Here is a 15,386-nt window from a genome sequence, read left to right as displayed (position 1 = left end):
CTCTTCTTTAAACGGTTGGTAGAATTTTGTCTGTCCTTCTGGCATAGTCCTGTCATTCATTGAGTGGTTCCTGGCTTTTTGGCACAACACAAAATTCCAGGCTCAGCAAGATGTCTTATGCTCCAACCCAGGAAGCTGCTCTTGCCCGAGAAGTCCTGGCTCTTTCTGGTGGAGCAGGGCATCGAAAGATTGAGATCTGGGCCCTTCGTGTGCTTGTTGCTGTTTGGGTGACAGAGCTGGAGGATGACTGTGTGTGTGTAACATGAGAGGTACATACGTCAGTTTTGTTGTTGTTTTTTTGAGACAGGGTCTTGCTTTGTTGCCCAGGCTGTAGTGCAGTGGCACAATCTTGGCTTACTGCAGCCTCAACCTCCTGGTCTCAAGCCATCCTCCCACCTCAGCCTTTCAAGTAGCTGCAACTACAGGCATGTACCACCACACCTGGCTAATTTTTGTATTGTTTTTTCTTTTCTTTTTTTTTTTTTAGAGATAGGGTTTCGTCATGTTGCCCAGGCTGGTCTTGAACTCCTGAACTCGAGTGATCTGCCTGCCTCGGCCTCTTAAAGTGCTGGGATTACAGGTGTGAGCCACCGTATTTGGCCTACATCAGTATTTATGTTGTTACATATTTACATATAAGGAAAACCACCAGTTCACACCAATACGATTGATTCTAATCCAACTGGGATTTATTCTGGTTTTCATCCTTTCTGTATACATAACTTTCTTCTCTGAATGGTGGTCTCCTGTCATCAACAGGCTGTTCACTTGCAGTTCATTCGCCTTAGATAACCAGCCTCCGATCTTGGCTGTCCTGCCCTCTGTGCTGGGCACCCTTCTTCCTCTGTGCAGCCTCCGACCCTCAGAACCAGTCTGCTTTATGGACCTCCATGGTCACCCTGTGTGACCTCTGGCCCTCCCCTGACCTCCATGTTGACCCCAGAGGCTGGCACCTTCCTCACTTGACCTGGCTCTGTCTCTCCAGCTCCCTATGTGTGGATGCTCTCCCCAGCATGCTGAGGTGCTCCCCACAACAGGCCGGGCCCTGCCCATGTGTGCTCCCATGCCAGCCTTCCCATCTTGGGGACAAATGCTTTATTTTTAGTTACATTTGGAACCCTTGATTTATTATGCTGTGACTACTGGCAGAAAATATGTCTGATGGAAATTATCTATAACCATCCATGATAATAAGAAAGTCTCTGTTTATAAATTAGGTGTCTGGAATCAACTTCTCATTTTTGACAGTCTCCTGGGATGAGGGTTTAATGCAGAACTTAATCTGAGGAAGGCAACATTTTTGTTTTTAGGTAGAAGGATGATATGATTTATTTCCTCCCATTTATTTATGAGACATAGGCATTATCCAGATTGTAACCCTGAATTTCTATTATTTCAGTTTTGGTTCAACTCATGAATTTAAGGCAAAACAATTTTAATGTTCATATTAACTGTGATTCATGTTTAAGGATATGCTGCTAGTGATTTTCTTCCTTAGCAATTCTTGTAGACATATTTTCTGTGTGTGTGTGTGTGTGTGTGTGTGTGTGTGTATTTTAAGACACCCTCATCAAAAAAATACTAGGTACATTTCAATCTCAAGACTGAAGATACTCTCGTAAGTTGCATTGAATGCTTTTGCTGTCCTTCAGTGAGTTATGCTGTGGAATGTCATCATTTATAATGAATTTCACTTGCTCCTTGAGTCTCCATGCAGAGGCAGGAGCAAGATTTGTTTCCCTAAAGGGAGAAGAACCTTGTTCCTAAATCAGAGTGATGTGTGTTTCTAGAGCCCACTGGTTGGGTCATTTTCCCTGAAGGGGAACGTGTGGGGCTCTTCTTCCCCCACCTTGTTTATGTTTGTGGAAAGAGTTGCACTGGATTTGCTGAGGTCTGGAAATCAGAGAGAAAAGAGGCACTTCCCTTAGCTCTCATTCTCCCTCTGGGGAGCCAGACTCTGCCTGGGGGATCAGAAGGGCTTGGCCTACCCACTGCTCTGCACAGGATCATAGCGGTTCCCATGCTGGGTCAGAAGTAGTGGGAGTCCCTGGCTCTGACAAATGGCCTTTCCCCTTTCCACAAGCTCAGCCCCGATGCTGCCCTCCAGGAAGCTCTTGTGTGCTGACAGGCCGGGTGGGGGTAGCCATCCTGGGCAAGGCACGTGCATGGGGTGGGAGCTGGGGGTGCAGCGATGCTGGGAACTGGCTCATAGCAAACGAGGGGAGGTGAAGGATCAAGATGCAAGGTGTTTAGGCTGACATGACAGGCATGGGAAGTGCAAGTGGTCACGAGAAGACTTCTTTGTATGATGTCTTCAGTGAGCCCAAGGAGTGAGAGATTAGGGACAGTGTTACGTGCCAGTGAGTCTCTTAAAATAAGATCCTAGGAAAGAATTATGGAGAGGATCTAGACGCAATATGTAAAATTATAGAGTACAAATTTAGTTTATAAATGATTCCCACGCATACCTTACAGGTAAGGGTAGATGTTACAGGATGCAACTCCATTCCCAAATTCCCCCTGTAGTATCTGCCTGTGATCCAGACTTGGTCATAGTAATAAATTGTCATTTCTTTATAAATTAAGTCATCCCTTTTTGATAAATGCTATTGGCAATACAACAGTTAATTGGTCTTGAAAACGTAATGTATGGCTTGGTGGAGATTTTAGGGGGCCGTCGTTTCTTAATCTGTTTTCTTAAGGTCTTAAACACTTTCAAGTCCCTCACTTGTTGGTATTCATGTGTCCTCTGAGTTTATGGGTAAACTGGTGACTGTTTGTTATCTCTGAATGTATCATTTCTCATGTTAATTGTTGGATGTTATTTGACTTAGGATGTTGAAAGCCAAAATAAAGCTGCTGGTCCAGAGCCTCAGGCCTTGGACGAGTTCACGAGTCTGCTGATTGCCGATGACACCCGCGTGGTGGTGGACCTGCTCAAGCTGTCGGTGTGCAGCCGGGCTGGGGACAGGGGCAGGGAAGTGCTCTCTGCTGTGCTTTCCGGCATGGGGACCGCCTACCCGCAGGTGAGTCTCAGGGAGGGCGGGGCCGTCTGACTCCTTGTCCTCCACGCTGGGGCAGCCTCCTCTCCAAGGGAGAGCCACTCTAGGTAGCTGGTGATCTTGTGCTGGCTTTCGTCCTAGTTGACGGCAGGTTAGGGGCACTCCTTTAAAACAAAACATTTTAGTATCGACCCCAGTCACATCCTTGAGCTGTTTTAGAACTGATTTGTGCATTTTTAAAAAAAATTATTTGTCAGAGTTCTTGAAGTAAGTCCCTTTTGTATCATATGTTTTTCAGTTTCCACCCGTTTATCTTTTGATATTAGTTTGGTATTTTTTGTCATGTACAAATTTTTAATTATATGGTCAAATCTGTCAGTTTTTTTTCATTTATGACTTCTAAGTTTTGTATTATGCTTTAAAAAATGCTTGGTTATGTGACATTGTTTTGAATAAGTTCTTCTAAATTTTCTTCTAAGTTTTTGGAGACAGAGTCTCCTTCACACAGGCTGGAGTGTGGTGCCACGATCTTGGCCTCCCGGGACCACCTCTACCTCCTGGGATCAAGTGATTCTTGTGCCTCAGCCTCCTGAGTAGCTGGGATTACAGGCGTGTGTCACAATGCTTGGCTATTTTTTATAGTTTTAGTTGAGATGGGGTTTCACCGTGCTGGCCAGGCTGGTCTCAAATTGCTGACCTCAAGTGATCCACCCACCTCAACCTTCCAAAGTGCTTGGGATTACAGGCATGAGCCACCACGCCTGGCCTTCTAAGTTTTTATGATCTCATGTATTATTTACATTTTTTAACCACCTGGGATTTATCTTGTTATAAGAATAAAGTACGGATCCAACCTTATTTTTTTCCTAGGCCGTAAACCAGTTGCCCTAACATCATTTATTGAATAATTCATCTTTTCCCTGGTGATGTAAAAACCAGTTTTATCATATTCTAAATTCCCATAAGCATTTGGATCTAGTTACAACACTTTTTAGTCTCTCATACTATGGTATTTTAACTATTACAGCTTTAAAATATCTTTTAATATTTGGTAGCACTGGGTCAGTAGGACTTTGTCATTGTGGAAATGTTCTGTACCTGAGCCGTCTGGGATCATTGCCAGCAGCCACATGTGGCCACTGAGCGCTGAAACATGGCCAGTGCACCTGAGGAACTGAAAGATAAAAAACAACGTTAGGCACTTGTGGCTAGGAGCTGTTTTAGTGGTCTCCAGATCTGCAGCATAAAGCCAGTGTAAAGCAGTATAAAGTCTTACTAGTATGTCCTAGAAACAGGACTCATCAGTCCCAAAGGCCATGGGCTCTCCTTCCTTAAGAACTTGTTATGAGCAGCCGTGCACTGCCCTGCCAGGCAGCCTGAGGCGTCTTTCCTGGCTGCAGATACTTCATCCGTTTCTCTGAGTGGTGACTTTGTGTGGAGGAAAGTCTTACTCTGTCACTTAGTTTAGGCGGTTTCTGTGCCTATTATGATTTTTGGCTTTAGTTAGAAGAATATTCTCTTTAAAGGAACTTCTAAAGTTTTGAAGTAGAATTAGATTGTTTTAAAAAATCATTAAATGCAGGCTCATAGTCCTTTATCTGCAATTCTGAAACGTCAAAGCTCTGATGGTCAGAAATTTTGGTAACTTACTTGATCACCAAAATGAAAAAGTACTTAGGTAGAGTTGAGCAGTCTTGAAAGCACAGCAAAGGTTTGGTGGATATTTTAGGGGCTTGTTATTTCTTTATCTGCTGTTCATGAAGAACTAAAAAGCTATAGGTTTCCTTTTTTCTAGTTTTTTGAGACGACTTACTTGGCATAATTCTACAAGATGAAATCAAGGTGAATTGCCGTAAGCACTGTTACTGTTTTTCATAAGTATTACATTTGTGAGACGGAAGGATATGAATGAGAGCTTCGACTTAAAATAATGCTGAGCATTTGCCATGTACATCCCCACGTTCTCAGTACAGAGGGTAGGGGTTACCTTTACATATGGACGAGGAAGCTGAGGCTGAGAGGTCATTCTGGCTTGAGCACACTCATTTTGCTGTAGGTGGAAGAGATGGGTTGGAACCCTGAGTGCTCTGAGCCCCAACTCTGTTGTGACCCCTCTACAGATGGTGGGCTTTGCAGAGGAACCTTCTGAAGGCCAGAGCCCCTGGTCAGCTCTGCACATGGGTGCTTGATGATACCAACATCTGCTTTCAGTATCTCAACCAGGTTTCAGGAGAGGCAGGAATAAGGATATAGCCATTTTCAAGCTGCCCTTCCAAGGTTGGCAAGATGGCAGTTTCTGTGTCCTGCCCTGACCTGATACTTGGGACTCAAAAGGAGAGAGAAATTTAGAGTTAAAACCATGCCTATATGACAGTGATATAGTTTGTTACTAATATATAATATATTTACTAAGCAAAGCGATTTCATACCTAAATATGAGGAAAAATAGAAAAAAAAGAATAATCCATTTCTATAAAGTATAGAATGGGCATTAGAAGAGTTTTGTTTTTTCTGAATTAAAATTTGTGGGTTGGCCAGGCATGGTGGCTCACGCCTGTAATCCCAGCACTTTGGGAGGCCGAGGTGGGCAGATCACGAGTTCAAGAGATTGAGACCATCCTGGCCAACATGGTGAAACCCTGTTTCTACTAAAATACAAAAATTAGCTGGGTGTGGTGGCACGTGCCTGTAGTCCCAGCTACTCAGGAGGCTGAGGCAGGAGAATTGCTTGAACCCAGGAGGCGGACGTTGCAGTGAGCTAAGATTGCTCCACTGCACTCCAGCCTGGCGACAGAGTGAGACCCTGTCTCAAAAATTGGGGTGGGGGGGTTAATAGATTGTTGCTATTATGACGTATTCTCTCATTTGTTTTTAAAAATAACACAGAGTTTATAATCAGCACTCTTAATCTTAAAAGATGTCAATCACCAGTAATTTTTAAAAGAAAACCAGCACACTGTGGATTGTTGAGAATCTGGCATGGGTCTGACCCCTAGTGTCCTGGGTCAGGAGGCACAGCTGTGTTGGGATCGGTGGCCCCTCCAGTCAGAGACTCTCCCTGCCTCTGTCTGCCTGGATGGCTTGATCCTGTCTTTCCCACCAGGCTCCTTTGCCTTCTAGGACTGTGGTCATTTTCATTTGCAGGCTGTTCCTTCCTTTGATGTTTTGTTTCCGAGGCAGACTTTCCTCACTAGGAAGTAATCTTGTCTTGGTGTAAAATAAGCCGTTGTCACCATGGTGTTTCATTTTATCAGCTGGCACATATTAAGTGTTGTGTGTGTTGGGAGCCTTCCAACTACTTTTTTTTTTTTTTTTTGAGACAGAGTCTGTCTCTGTCACCCAGGCTGGAACACAGTGGCACGATCTCAGCTCACTGCACCTTCTGTCTCCTGAGTTCAAGCGATTCTCCTGCCTCAGCCTCCTGAGAGTTGGGACTACAGGCGTGGGCCACCATACCTGGCTACTTGTTTGTATTTTTAGTTGAGACAGGGTTTCACCATATTGGCCAGGCTGACCTCAAGTGATCTGCCCGCCTCAGCCTCCCAAAGTGCTTGTATTACAAGTGGGAGCTGCTGCACTCCACCCAACGACTTTTTAATACAGATCATCTCTAAGCTTCACAGCACCTTACAAGCTCTCTGCTCTCTCTGTTTTATGTACAAGGAAGCCAAGCCATGATTTGAACTCAGTTTCTCAAAATCCATGCCCTCCGCTCCACCCTGTCACTGTGGAGCTCCGGGGCAGGACGAGCAGAGGGAGCATGCAGGTGACCCAGCCGTGGAGCCGTCGGCCTCCTCATTCATGTCCGTGCTTCCTCCCCAGGTGGCCGATATGCTGTTGGAGCTCTGCGTCACCGAGTTGGAGGATGTGGCCACAGACTCGCAGAGCGGCCGTCTCTCCTCTCAGCCTGTGGTGGTGGAGAGTAGCCACCCTTACACCGACGACACCTCCACCAGCGGCACGGTGAAGATACCAGGTGGGGGGGCCAGCCCCAGGGAGGAGCTGCGGCGTGTGCCACCTTCAGAACGGTGTGATTCTGTAATTGCTTCAGTAGAAACAGCCGTCTCCATTTTATAAAAAGGAGTTACAGAATTGCTTTCGAATCCCTCTCCTCCCCTTTTCTAACAAACTTCTTTTGCACAATAAATCATGATACAGAAAGTCACGCAAAGTAAATGTTTAGCTTCATGATAATCAGGCAGATGCCCTAGTCATTATAACCCAGGTCTAGACATAACCTGTGCCAGATCCCAGAACCCCTCAGTGTGTCCCCCTGAAGTCCCTCTGAGTGACGCTCTGACTTGCATTTCTGCTTCTTCTGTTACCCATGTGTGCATCTTTCTTTGCTTTTTAACAATTCAAGAAAAATTATTAAAAAGAAGACTGTTGAGGCCCCGGCCTTTCACCTGACAGGCTTCCCCACGGCCTGGCTCTGCTGACCGCACGCTCGTGCTGCTGTTGGGTGTTCCTCAGCCGTCCTTCTGCAGATTGCTGCCTGATTCAGAGGCACATGAGTTCAGTCCCTGTGGCCAGCTCCTTAGTGGCTGAGACTCAGCCTCAGAGCACCTCCTGCCTGCCTGTCTTTCCTTTGTGACATCAGCAGCCCCTGAGGCTTATTAGCACTGGAGGCCATTGGCCCATTAGGGGATACAAATGGTGCTTTTCTAGAGGAATCATTTCTTGCTTATTTAGTAGCTGGAATACTTTCTTATAAAGAGACATTTTCCCTCATCTGATAGTTGGTTGCCCAAGGTGCCGTTTGCCTGAGAAAGATAAGATAAAAGCTTGATTCTTCCTCTGTTTACCGGAGAATGAATTAATTTCCTTTCATTTCTTGAAGGTGATCTGTTTTTTTTTTTTTTTAATGTTGCTATGAACTCATGGATGGAAACATATGTGAGGGTTTTACTCTGTTGTGATGATCTTTGTAGAAGCTGAGATGATCCTGTTTCTAGACAGTGGCAGCCTCTTCAGTGTGGCTCCGACATGATCCTGGTGGTCCTTCTGTAGTGTCCAGGCAGTCGACCCAAGCTGTCCTAGGTTTCTCTTCACCTGGGATCTGCCCTGGGTTCTTCTGTTCATGCTGATACTTAAAAAATTTTTCTTTTATTTATTTTTTATATTTTATTTATGCACTTGTTTGTTTAGAGACAGGATCTTGATCTGCCACCCAGGCTGGAGTGCAGTAGTGCAGTTATAGCTCACTGTGGCTGAATTTCTGGGCTCAGCTGATCCTCCCACCTCAGCCTCCCGAGTAGGTAGGAGTGCAGGCGCGTGCCGGCTCACCTGGCTAACACGCTGATTCCGTCTACTCAAATAAAGTACAAGATCGTACTTCATCTGTTACCTCTGCCTCTCTGCTTCCATACCAAATCCTGGTTCCAAGATAGTGTTTGATAAAATGTCTCGTGACTTTTCATTTGCTTTGCCCACATTGCATATATAACGGACTTAGGATATAATTTCAGTACTTCCAATGTCAGTATAATTACTGAAATTCAGAACATGCCTTAATTTTCTCAAATTTATTAAATAATTACACTGCATCTACAAGAGCATAATAACTGTTACATACTACACTTTCTTTTCATCTTCGAGTCTTAGTTTTACTGCTGGTCCTTGTGGGGTCTGAAGTGCACTCTGGTGAATTCCTCAGTAGCCCCTGAGATCAGACTTGTTCACGGGAGTGTTTGTCCTTTGAACTGAAAGATAGTTTTTCTGGGCGTTAAAGCATTGAATCACGTCTTTTTCCTCTGTGAAAGTGTGATAACATCTTTTTCCTTTATAAGTCGTGTGTGTTTTTTCAGTAATTTTACTAGAATATACGTTCATATGGGTCATTCTCGGTGATTTCTCAGGTAAGGGGTGCTCCTTGAGTCTGTCCTCTCAAGTCTGTGATGTGGGACATTCTCTTGAATTGAAGTCTACAGTGTTTGTTCTGTAGCCTTGCCTAGCAGTTTTTTCTAGGGACACTTGGTAACTCTCCATGCCTTGGATAGTTGGTGCCTTTTAGAGTTAATGTTACTTTCTCTTTCAAGTACTTTTTACCTCTGTTTTTTTTTTTTTTTAATTCTTTCCTTTTCTCCTGTTTGTCTGAAGGTGCATCTGCTGTATTTATCTGATTGTACACTCTGTTTTAGTCTCTACTGGAATGTAGTTTTGTTTTCATTTTAATTCTGTCTTCAGCTTTGTCATTTAATTTTTTGGTTTTCCTAAGTCTGATTTATGTGGTTCTTTCATGTCTTGTATCATTTTTCTAATTTCATTCAATTTGTTTTGAAATGATAGATTACAGGGCTGGTGTGGTTTATGAGCTTATCTTTCTGGCCTGCTTTTATTGTCTACAGGGATGTTACTTTGTTCCTTATTCTCATTTTTCTTTCTTTTTTTTTTTTTTTTGAGACAGAGTCTTGCTTTGTCACCCAGGGTGCAGTGCAGTGGCGTGATCCTGACTCACTGCAGCCTCCACCTTCCAGGCTCAAGCCATCCTTCTCCATCAGCCTCCTGAGAAGCTGGGACTACAGGCTTGTGCCACCACAGTTGGCTTTTTATTTTTTGTGGAGCCGAGTCTCTCTTTGTTGCCCAGTCTTGTCTCAAAACTCTTGGCTCAAGTGATCCTCCCAGCTGAGCCTCCGAAGTGTTGAGAATTACAGGTGTAAGCCACAGTACCTAGCCCATTTCTTTTCTCTGACAATAACTTTTTATTGTGTTTGGTCTTATACTTTTATCTTGCTCATTTTTAGCTGAAATCTTTTTTCTTGAACTTTTAGAATGAGGTGAGATCCAGAAAAGCTTTCTCACCTTGTGACCCAGGTTGGAGTGTACAATGGCACGATCTTGGCTCACTGCAGCCCCAGCCTCTGGGCTCAGGTGGTCCCCCCACTTAGCCTCCTGAGTAACTGGGACTACAGGCTGTATCCAGCTAACTTTTAAATTTTTATATCAAGAAAGGATTTCAACATGTTGGCCAGGCCTATCTTGAACTCCTGAGCTCAAGCAAGCTGCCTGCCTCAGCCTCCCAAAGTGCTGGGATTACAGGCGTGTACCACCTCATCTGGCCCAGAAAAACATTTTTAAACTTTAAGCTGTTACTTCGTGACAGAAATGTAAAGAACAAAGGGTGTTTCTAGTCAGCATTTGCCTAGACAAAAATCTTGTGACGCTTTCTCTTTTGTTTCTCTCTCGCTTTATATCCAGTCCACCAGCAAATCCTGTTTTCTCTGCCTTTAAAATATATTCCAAATTCAGCCATTTCTCCCTAACTGCAGACATTCTGGGCTAGAGCACTGTGGGGTCTCATCCTGTTTATCGTCCTAGCAGTCACATCCCAGCTGCCTGACTGTGTTCCTGCTTCCACTCCCACCCTCTGTAGCCCTCCACAATCAGCTGCCCACAGAGCATCCAGAGAGCGTAGCTTAAAACCAGTCCAAGCCTCGTAACCCTGTAACCCTGGGAGAGGACCTGAACCCCTGCCCCATGTCCCTCCATCCTCCCCACCTCCTTCCCGGCCCCTCAGTGCCATCCTCTGCTAGTCCTTCAAGATCTTCCAGCCTGAAGGAAAACCCTTGTGTCTCTACTTACACACCGCTCACACCAGATGTGTAGCTTCTCCACACCAAGCGATTCTCCAGTTCTCTGGACACCAGTTGAGTGCCCTGTAATTCAGTTCATTTGTGATGCTGACTACCTGGAGTTATCATGAACTCTAAAAGTTGAGGTTCTCCTCACTTCAAATGCCCCTCACTTCCAGGTGACTGACAGCTTCCGTCTGACCTGGCTGCACGTCAGGCATTCTCACAGCCCCTCGGCAGTGCGATGTTGGCTGAGAAGCTTCATCAGGGCAGTGGGGTTGCACGCTGGCCAAGTGGAGATTTTTCCTGGCTTTCTGGTCCACAGGCATAATCTTCTGTGGGGATGAGTTGGGGAAAAGGGTGGTGAGTCTGAGATGCTTGTCTTTGAGGCCAGTTCTTTCAGACTTTCTAGTATTCATTGGCTGTTATGCATGGTTCTGGTTTTACTGTTTCTCCTTGGGGAGCTGACCTGGAGTGGCTGCTGTGTTTTGTGCTCGTTCGTCTCCAGGTGCAGAGGGACTCAGGGTGGAATTTGACCGGCAGTGCTCCACGGAGCGGCGCCACGACCCTCTCACAATCATGGACGGTGTCAACAGGATTGTCTCTGTGCGGTCAGGTAAGGACAGGAGGTTGAGCAGTGCATGATCGGACCACCTGTGTCTCCGTAGACAAAGTCCTTCACATTTGTAGGACAGAACACTGCTACCGTATTCTCGTGGAAGTCTTGAGGAAGGGGCAATACACTGTTCAGCTATGAAACACAGTGGGTTTGCTTGCCTCTTCCCCATACTTTTGCATACAGTAATTATGTGTGATGTGTGCAGCACATTCCTGTCGGATGAGCCCTGCCTCACCAGGCAGCTGCAGAAGGTGCAGAAGACGTGCGGGGTGCCGGGGCTCTCGCGGGCTATGGTTGGCCTACGACAGAGCTTCTTCAAGGGATTTGTGTCTTACTGATTGCAGTGAGGGCGTGGCCACGTGTGGAGTGACTTCTGTTTGTAGGTGTAGGCGGCCACGTGTCTGTCTTGTCTCTGTTGCTGGGCTTCATGAGGCCAGCGAGGTGGATTAGGACGTCTGGGGGTGCATGTTGCACGCTCTTCACCGAGCCTTTTAGAGTTGGCAGTGCAGGGTGTGTCTTGTAAGACCTCGTTATTCTTCATCTTGAGTGCTTCCTGTGCAGGGCCGGATAATGCAGCGTCTGTCATAGCAGCACGCAGACTGGATGCGAGTGGAAGGGCGTGGCTGCATCCCAGGAAGGCTTTATCCACACGGCGTTACTTAGTGAAGTGAGGCTTCGCGTGAAGTGCTGTGGTCCCAGGGGGTGTAGGTTTTTCTGCTGCTTTGACAGTTACCTGGCAGTGTAGTTTTCAGTAGTGCTGTTGGATGTGACAGTTTTTCTGTGTCCAGCAGAAAGCCCTCACAGGCCATCCCTGAGCTGTTGCCAGATGGTCCTTCTGAAGCAGAAACCTGGTGGGTTCTCTTGGCCTTCTGAGCTGATGTGATACACTGCCGCTCCTTTCCACAGCCGCCAGGCCTCTGCTCCTGGGGGGCTGCTCCGCTCCTCCCTCGAGGGCAGCTCTTCCGGGCCATGCTGAGGCACACACGTGGGTCCTTTGTGGGGAGAGCTAGGGTTCTTCCTTCTGCTGCCTGGCCACCTGGTTGTGTCAGAGTGTTCCCGGGAAACGTCCCCGTGACCTGGCATGTGTTGGCGACCCGGAGGCCTCTCATGGTATCCTGGCTGTGTGGGATCATTTCCCCACTGGGTGGTGGCTTCTGCCTGGGCAGTGCCCGCCCACCTGCCCTCAGTTTCCTGGGTACCTGGTACAGGGGCTGAATAAGTGTCTGCTGAAGAAAGGTATGTATTAAAATGTGAATCCCAAGAGTGATGTGTCGCTGCGCACTTGAGCTCAGGAGAGCTCAGCTTGGAGGAACTTGTTCTCGCATGTGACGGAAATGGTTCTGCTTTGTGTCTAAGGAGGCTTGTGTTGATTGGATGATGGATCGAAGCTAACCCTGGGGTGCGCTTTCCTCCTCTAGGCCGAGAGTGGTCTGACTGGTCCAGCGAGCTGCGCATCCCAGGGGATGAGTTAAAGTGGAAGTTCATCAGCGATGGGTCTGTCAATGGCTGGGGCTGGCGCTTCACCGTCTATCCCATCATGCCAGCTGCTGGTAAGGGAGGGGCTTACGGTGACCAGGGTTAGGTGACTGGCCGTGGGTTGTTTCCAGAACAACATGGACACGTGCACACTCCGATGTGGTGCCTGACGGCCTGCCCTCTGCCGTGTTGGAGTGCATGCTCCTGCAGGCCCCGCGGAGGCGTGGATCAGAACACAGAAACTTGTCCCAGCTGTCTAGCTGCCAGGCTCACACTCCTCTTCCCCTGGTGTGGAAGGAGTTGTTGCAGGTGTAGTTCTTAAGGCTTTTGGTTTACAGTGGAAGCGAGTGTGAAGAGTGAGGCTCACCAACTCACAGTGGCATGAGGGGCATATCGGCTGTCACCTGCCAGTGGGTGGGGCTGGGTGGGGCCACCCTTGTCCGTTGTTGTCTTACGGGGTGCTCCCTAGCTTGTGGGGCACGGGGATGTTTACAGTGCTTATTCACAGGCCCTAAAGAACTCCTCTCTGACCGCTGCGTCCTATCCTGTCCGTCCATGGATTTGGTGACGTGTCTGTTAGACTTCCGACTCAACCTTGCCTCTAACAGAAGCATCGTCCCTCGCCTTGCAGCCTCACTGGCGGCGTGTGCACAGTTGAGTGCCCTAGGTAAATGGCGCCATTACAGTTAGGGCTCTCTTACTAGTTGGAAGAAACCATCAGACTTCTGATACTTTCTGTCTGCTCATTTCAGCCGCCAGTCACAGAATGTGGGCCCTTCAGAGATTGAGGAAGCTGCTTACAACTGAATTTGGGCAATCAATTAACATAAACAGGCTGCTTGGAGAAAATGATGGGGAAGCAAGAACTTTGGTATGGAACATTCTAGTACAATTTCTAGAGTTGTGACCCTTGGGGAATAAAGTGTTGCTTTAGTGGTCTAAACCTCTAAATCATTGAGAAGACTTGGGGAATTTCACATAAGTATAGGGAGGCCTTTGTCACATCCAGACTTTTCCCATGTTGCAGTGTATACTGAGTTCAGGTTGGACTTTGTGAAAATATATGTCGACAGCTGTGAATGGTGGATTGTGTTGATTGGACTTTACAGTGAGGCTGACTCATGACCTCCCTTTATTTTGGTGACTGAAGTAGTCCGTTTTGATCCTTCCCATATGAGGAGACAGGCAGCATTTGTAGGCCGGAGAGGGGCTATTTCTCTGGAAGTGGTTGTACTGAAATCAGTACCAAACATTCTGAGATGAGTCTTCAGACTCATCTTTTTTATTTTAGTGTTTATGTTCTTTTAACTTTTTTCCTACTTGAGAATTTTGATAAGCTTTTTTTTTTTAAGAAGAAATACCAACATAATAAAACATTTGACTGTAGAAACACATGGTCAGCCTCCCCTGTGTGCTGGATTCCTGTGATAGAATACTGTTCTGTTGTTTCTTAGAGTTTTACAGGTAGTGCTCTTGCTGCTTTGGTGAAAGGTCTTCCAGAAGCTTTGCAAAGGCAGTTTGAATATGAAGATCCTATTGTGAGGGGTGGCAAACAGCTGCTCCACAGCCCATTCTTTAAGGTAATGTTTGACTTATTTTTTAAAGTAACAGTAGAGCCATTTGACTGAAAGAACCACTGAGAGCTGTCACGTCACGTGCAGTGTGTGTGTTTGAGGCCGCTCAGGGCAGCTGTAGGTATTGCTGAAGTCAAATATGAAAAGAAAAACTCAAGAAATGATCATGTGATCTAAACCCTTAAACCAGAAGCCTGTAACTGTTAGCATGCCTTGAGATGCACAGGTGTTCTTGCCACTTGACGCAGGCAACAAGTGTTGTAGCAGTTGTATGGCACGTGGCTGGGAACTGTCAGGGATCGCCACATCATTGATGGCGGCCGTGTCCTTGCTGTGGCCACGGCGGTCATCCTGGAATAGGAGGTCCTGTGGAAGGAGCCACAGAAACTCCGGCCTGTTCACTGCATTTCTAAGTGTCCCTGTCTTTGTCTTTTTCGGTGTCTGCAGGTGCTCGTAGCTCTTGCTTGTGACCTGGAGCTGGACACTCTCCCTTGCTGTGCCGAGACGCACAAGTGGGCCTGGTTCCGGAGGTACTGCATGGCCTCCCGTGTCGCCGTGGCTCTTGACAAAAGAACACCGTTGCCCCGTCTGTTTCTTGATGAGGTATCGCACGATATTTTGGAATCACTTTTGGGATGCTAAAACATTATCTTTATTTAGCTATAGTATAACAAGATGTCAGTATTATGAGACACAGAAAAATTTTGCTTGCCAAGGAATATCAAAGAAAGTAATGCATAGGCGAAAATGAGTGAGCTGACACTGTGAATTTCAGTGGAAGTTGATTTTCAGGAAGCTGCAGATAGAATGATGCTGTCTAGACGTTTTTATACGTTAGACGTAATGCAGTCATTGTTAGCTTTGCCTGGTGACCACACATTCAGTGTTGCTCTTCCCTCATGTTTTCAGGCAGGGATTCCTTCTGTCTGTCCTTAATATTTATTTATTTTGTTTGAGATGAGTGTTTGATTTGTAACGTCATGATAATTGTGATTAGGTGGCTAAGAAGATTCGTGAATTAATGGCAGACAGTGAAAACATGGATGTTCTGCATGAGAGCCATGACGTTTTTAAAAGAGAGCAAGATGAACAGCTCGTGCAGTGGATGAACAGGTGATTGCATTAGAAACAAGAAGCACTGTTG

At 46.3% G+C, this 15,386-nt stretch overlaps 1 protein-coding gene across 4 annotated transcripts in view; it reads left to right on the top strand.

The window, feature by feature from the left end:
• The window catches only part of HERC2 (HECT and RLD domain containing E3 ubiquitin protein ligase 2), a 205,901-nt gene that overhangs the window by 157,482 nt on the left and 33,033 nt on the right, over positions 1-15,386 (top strand). For all 4 annotated transcript variants that reach the window (XR_010339213.1, XM_064367822.1, XM_064367824.1 and 1 more), the window contains exons 69-77: positions 2,835-3,026; positions 6,825-6,978; positions 11,082-11,189; positions 12,611-12,742; positions 13,177-13,335; positions 13,421-13,539; positions 14,123-14,248; positions 14,690-14,845; positions 15,240-15,355. Coding sequence is in view for 3 of the 4 variants with exons in the window: in XM_064367822.1 (XP_064223892.1) it covers positions 2,835-3,026; positions 6,825-6,978; positions 11,082-11,189; positions 12,611-12,742; positions 13,177-13,335; positions 13,421-13,539; positions 14,123-14,248; positions 14,690-14,845; positions 15,240-15,355 (1,262 nt within the window). In the remaining variant the exon portion in view is untranslated. The remainder of the gene's footprint in view (positions 1-2,834; positions 3,027-6,824; positions 6,979-11,081; positions 11,190-12,610; positions 12,743-13,176; positions 13,336-13,420; positions 13,540-14,122; positions 14,249-14,689; positions 14,846-15,239; positions 15,356-15,386) is intronic.

Source organism: Aotus nancymaae, unplaced genomic scaffold (assembly GCF_030222135.1).
Source record: "Aotus nancymaae isolate 86718 unplaced genomic scaffold, 86718_ANA_hifiasm-v0.15.2.pri h1tg000075l, whole genome shotgun sequence".
Taxonomy (NCBI): domain Eukaryota; kingdom Metazoa; phylum Chordata; class Mammalia; order Primates; family Aotidae; genus Aotus; species Aotus nancymaae.
Note: the sequence above shows the minus strand (reverse complement) of the source record. Positions and strands in the feature narration are given on the sequence as shown.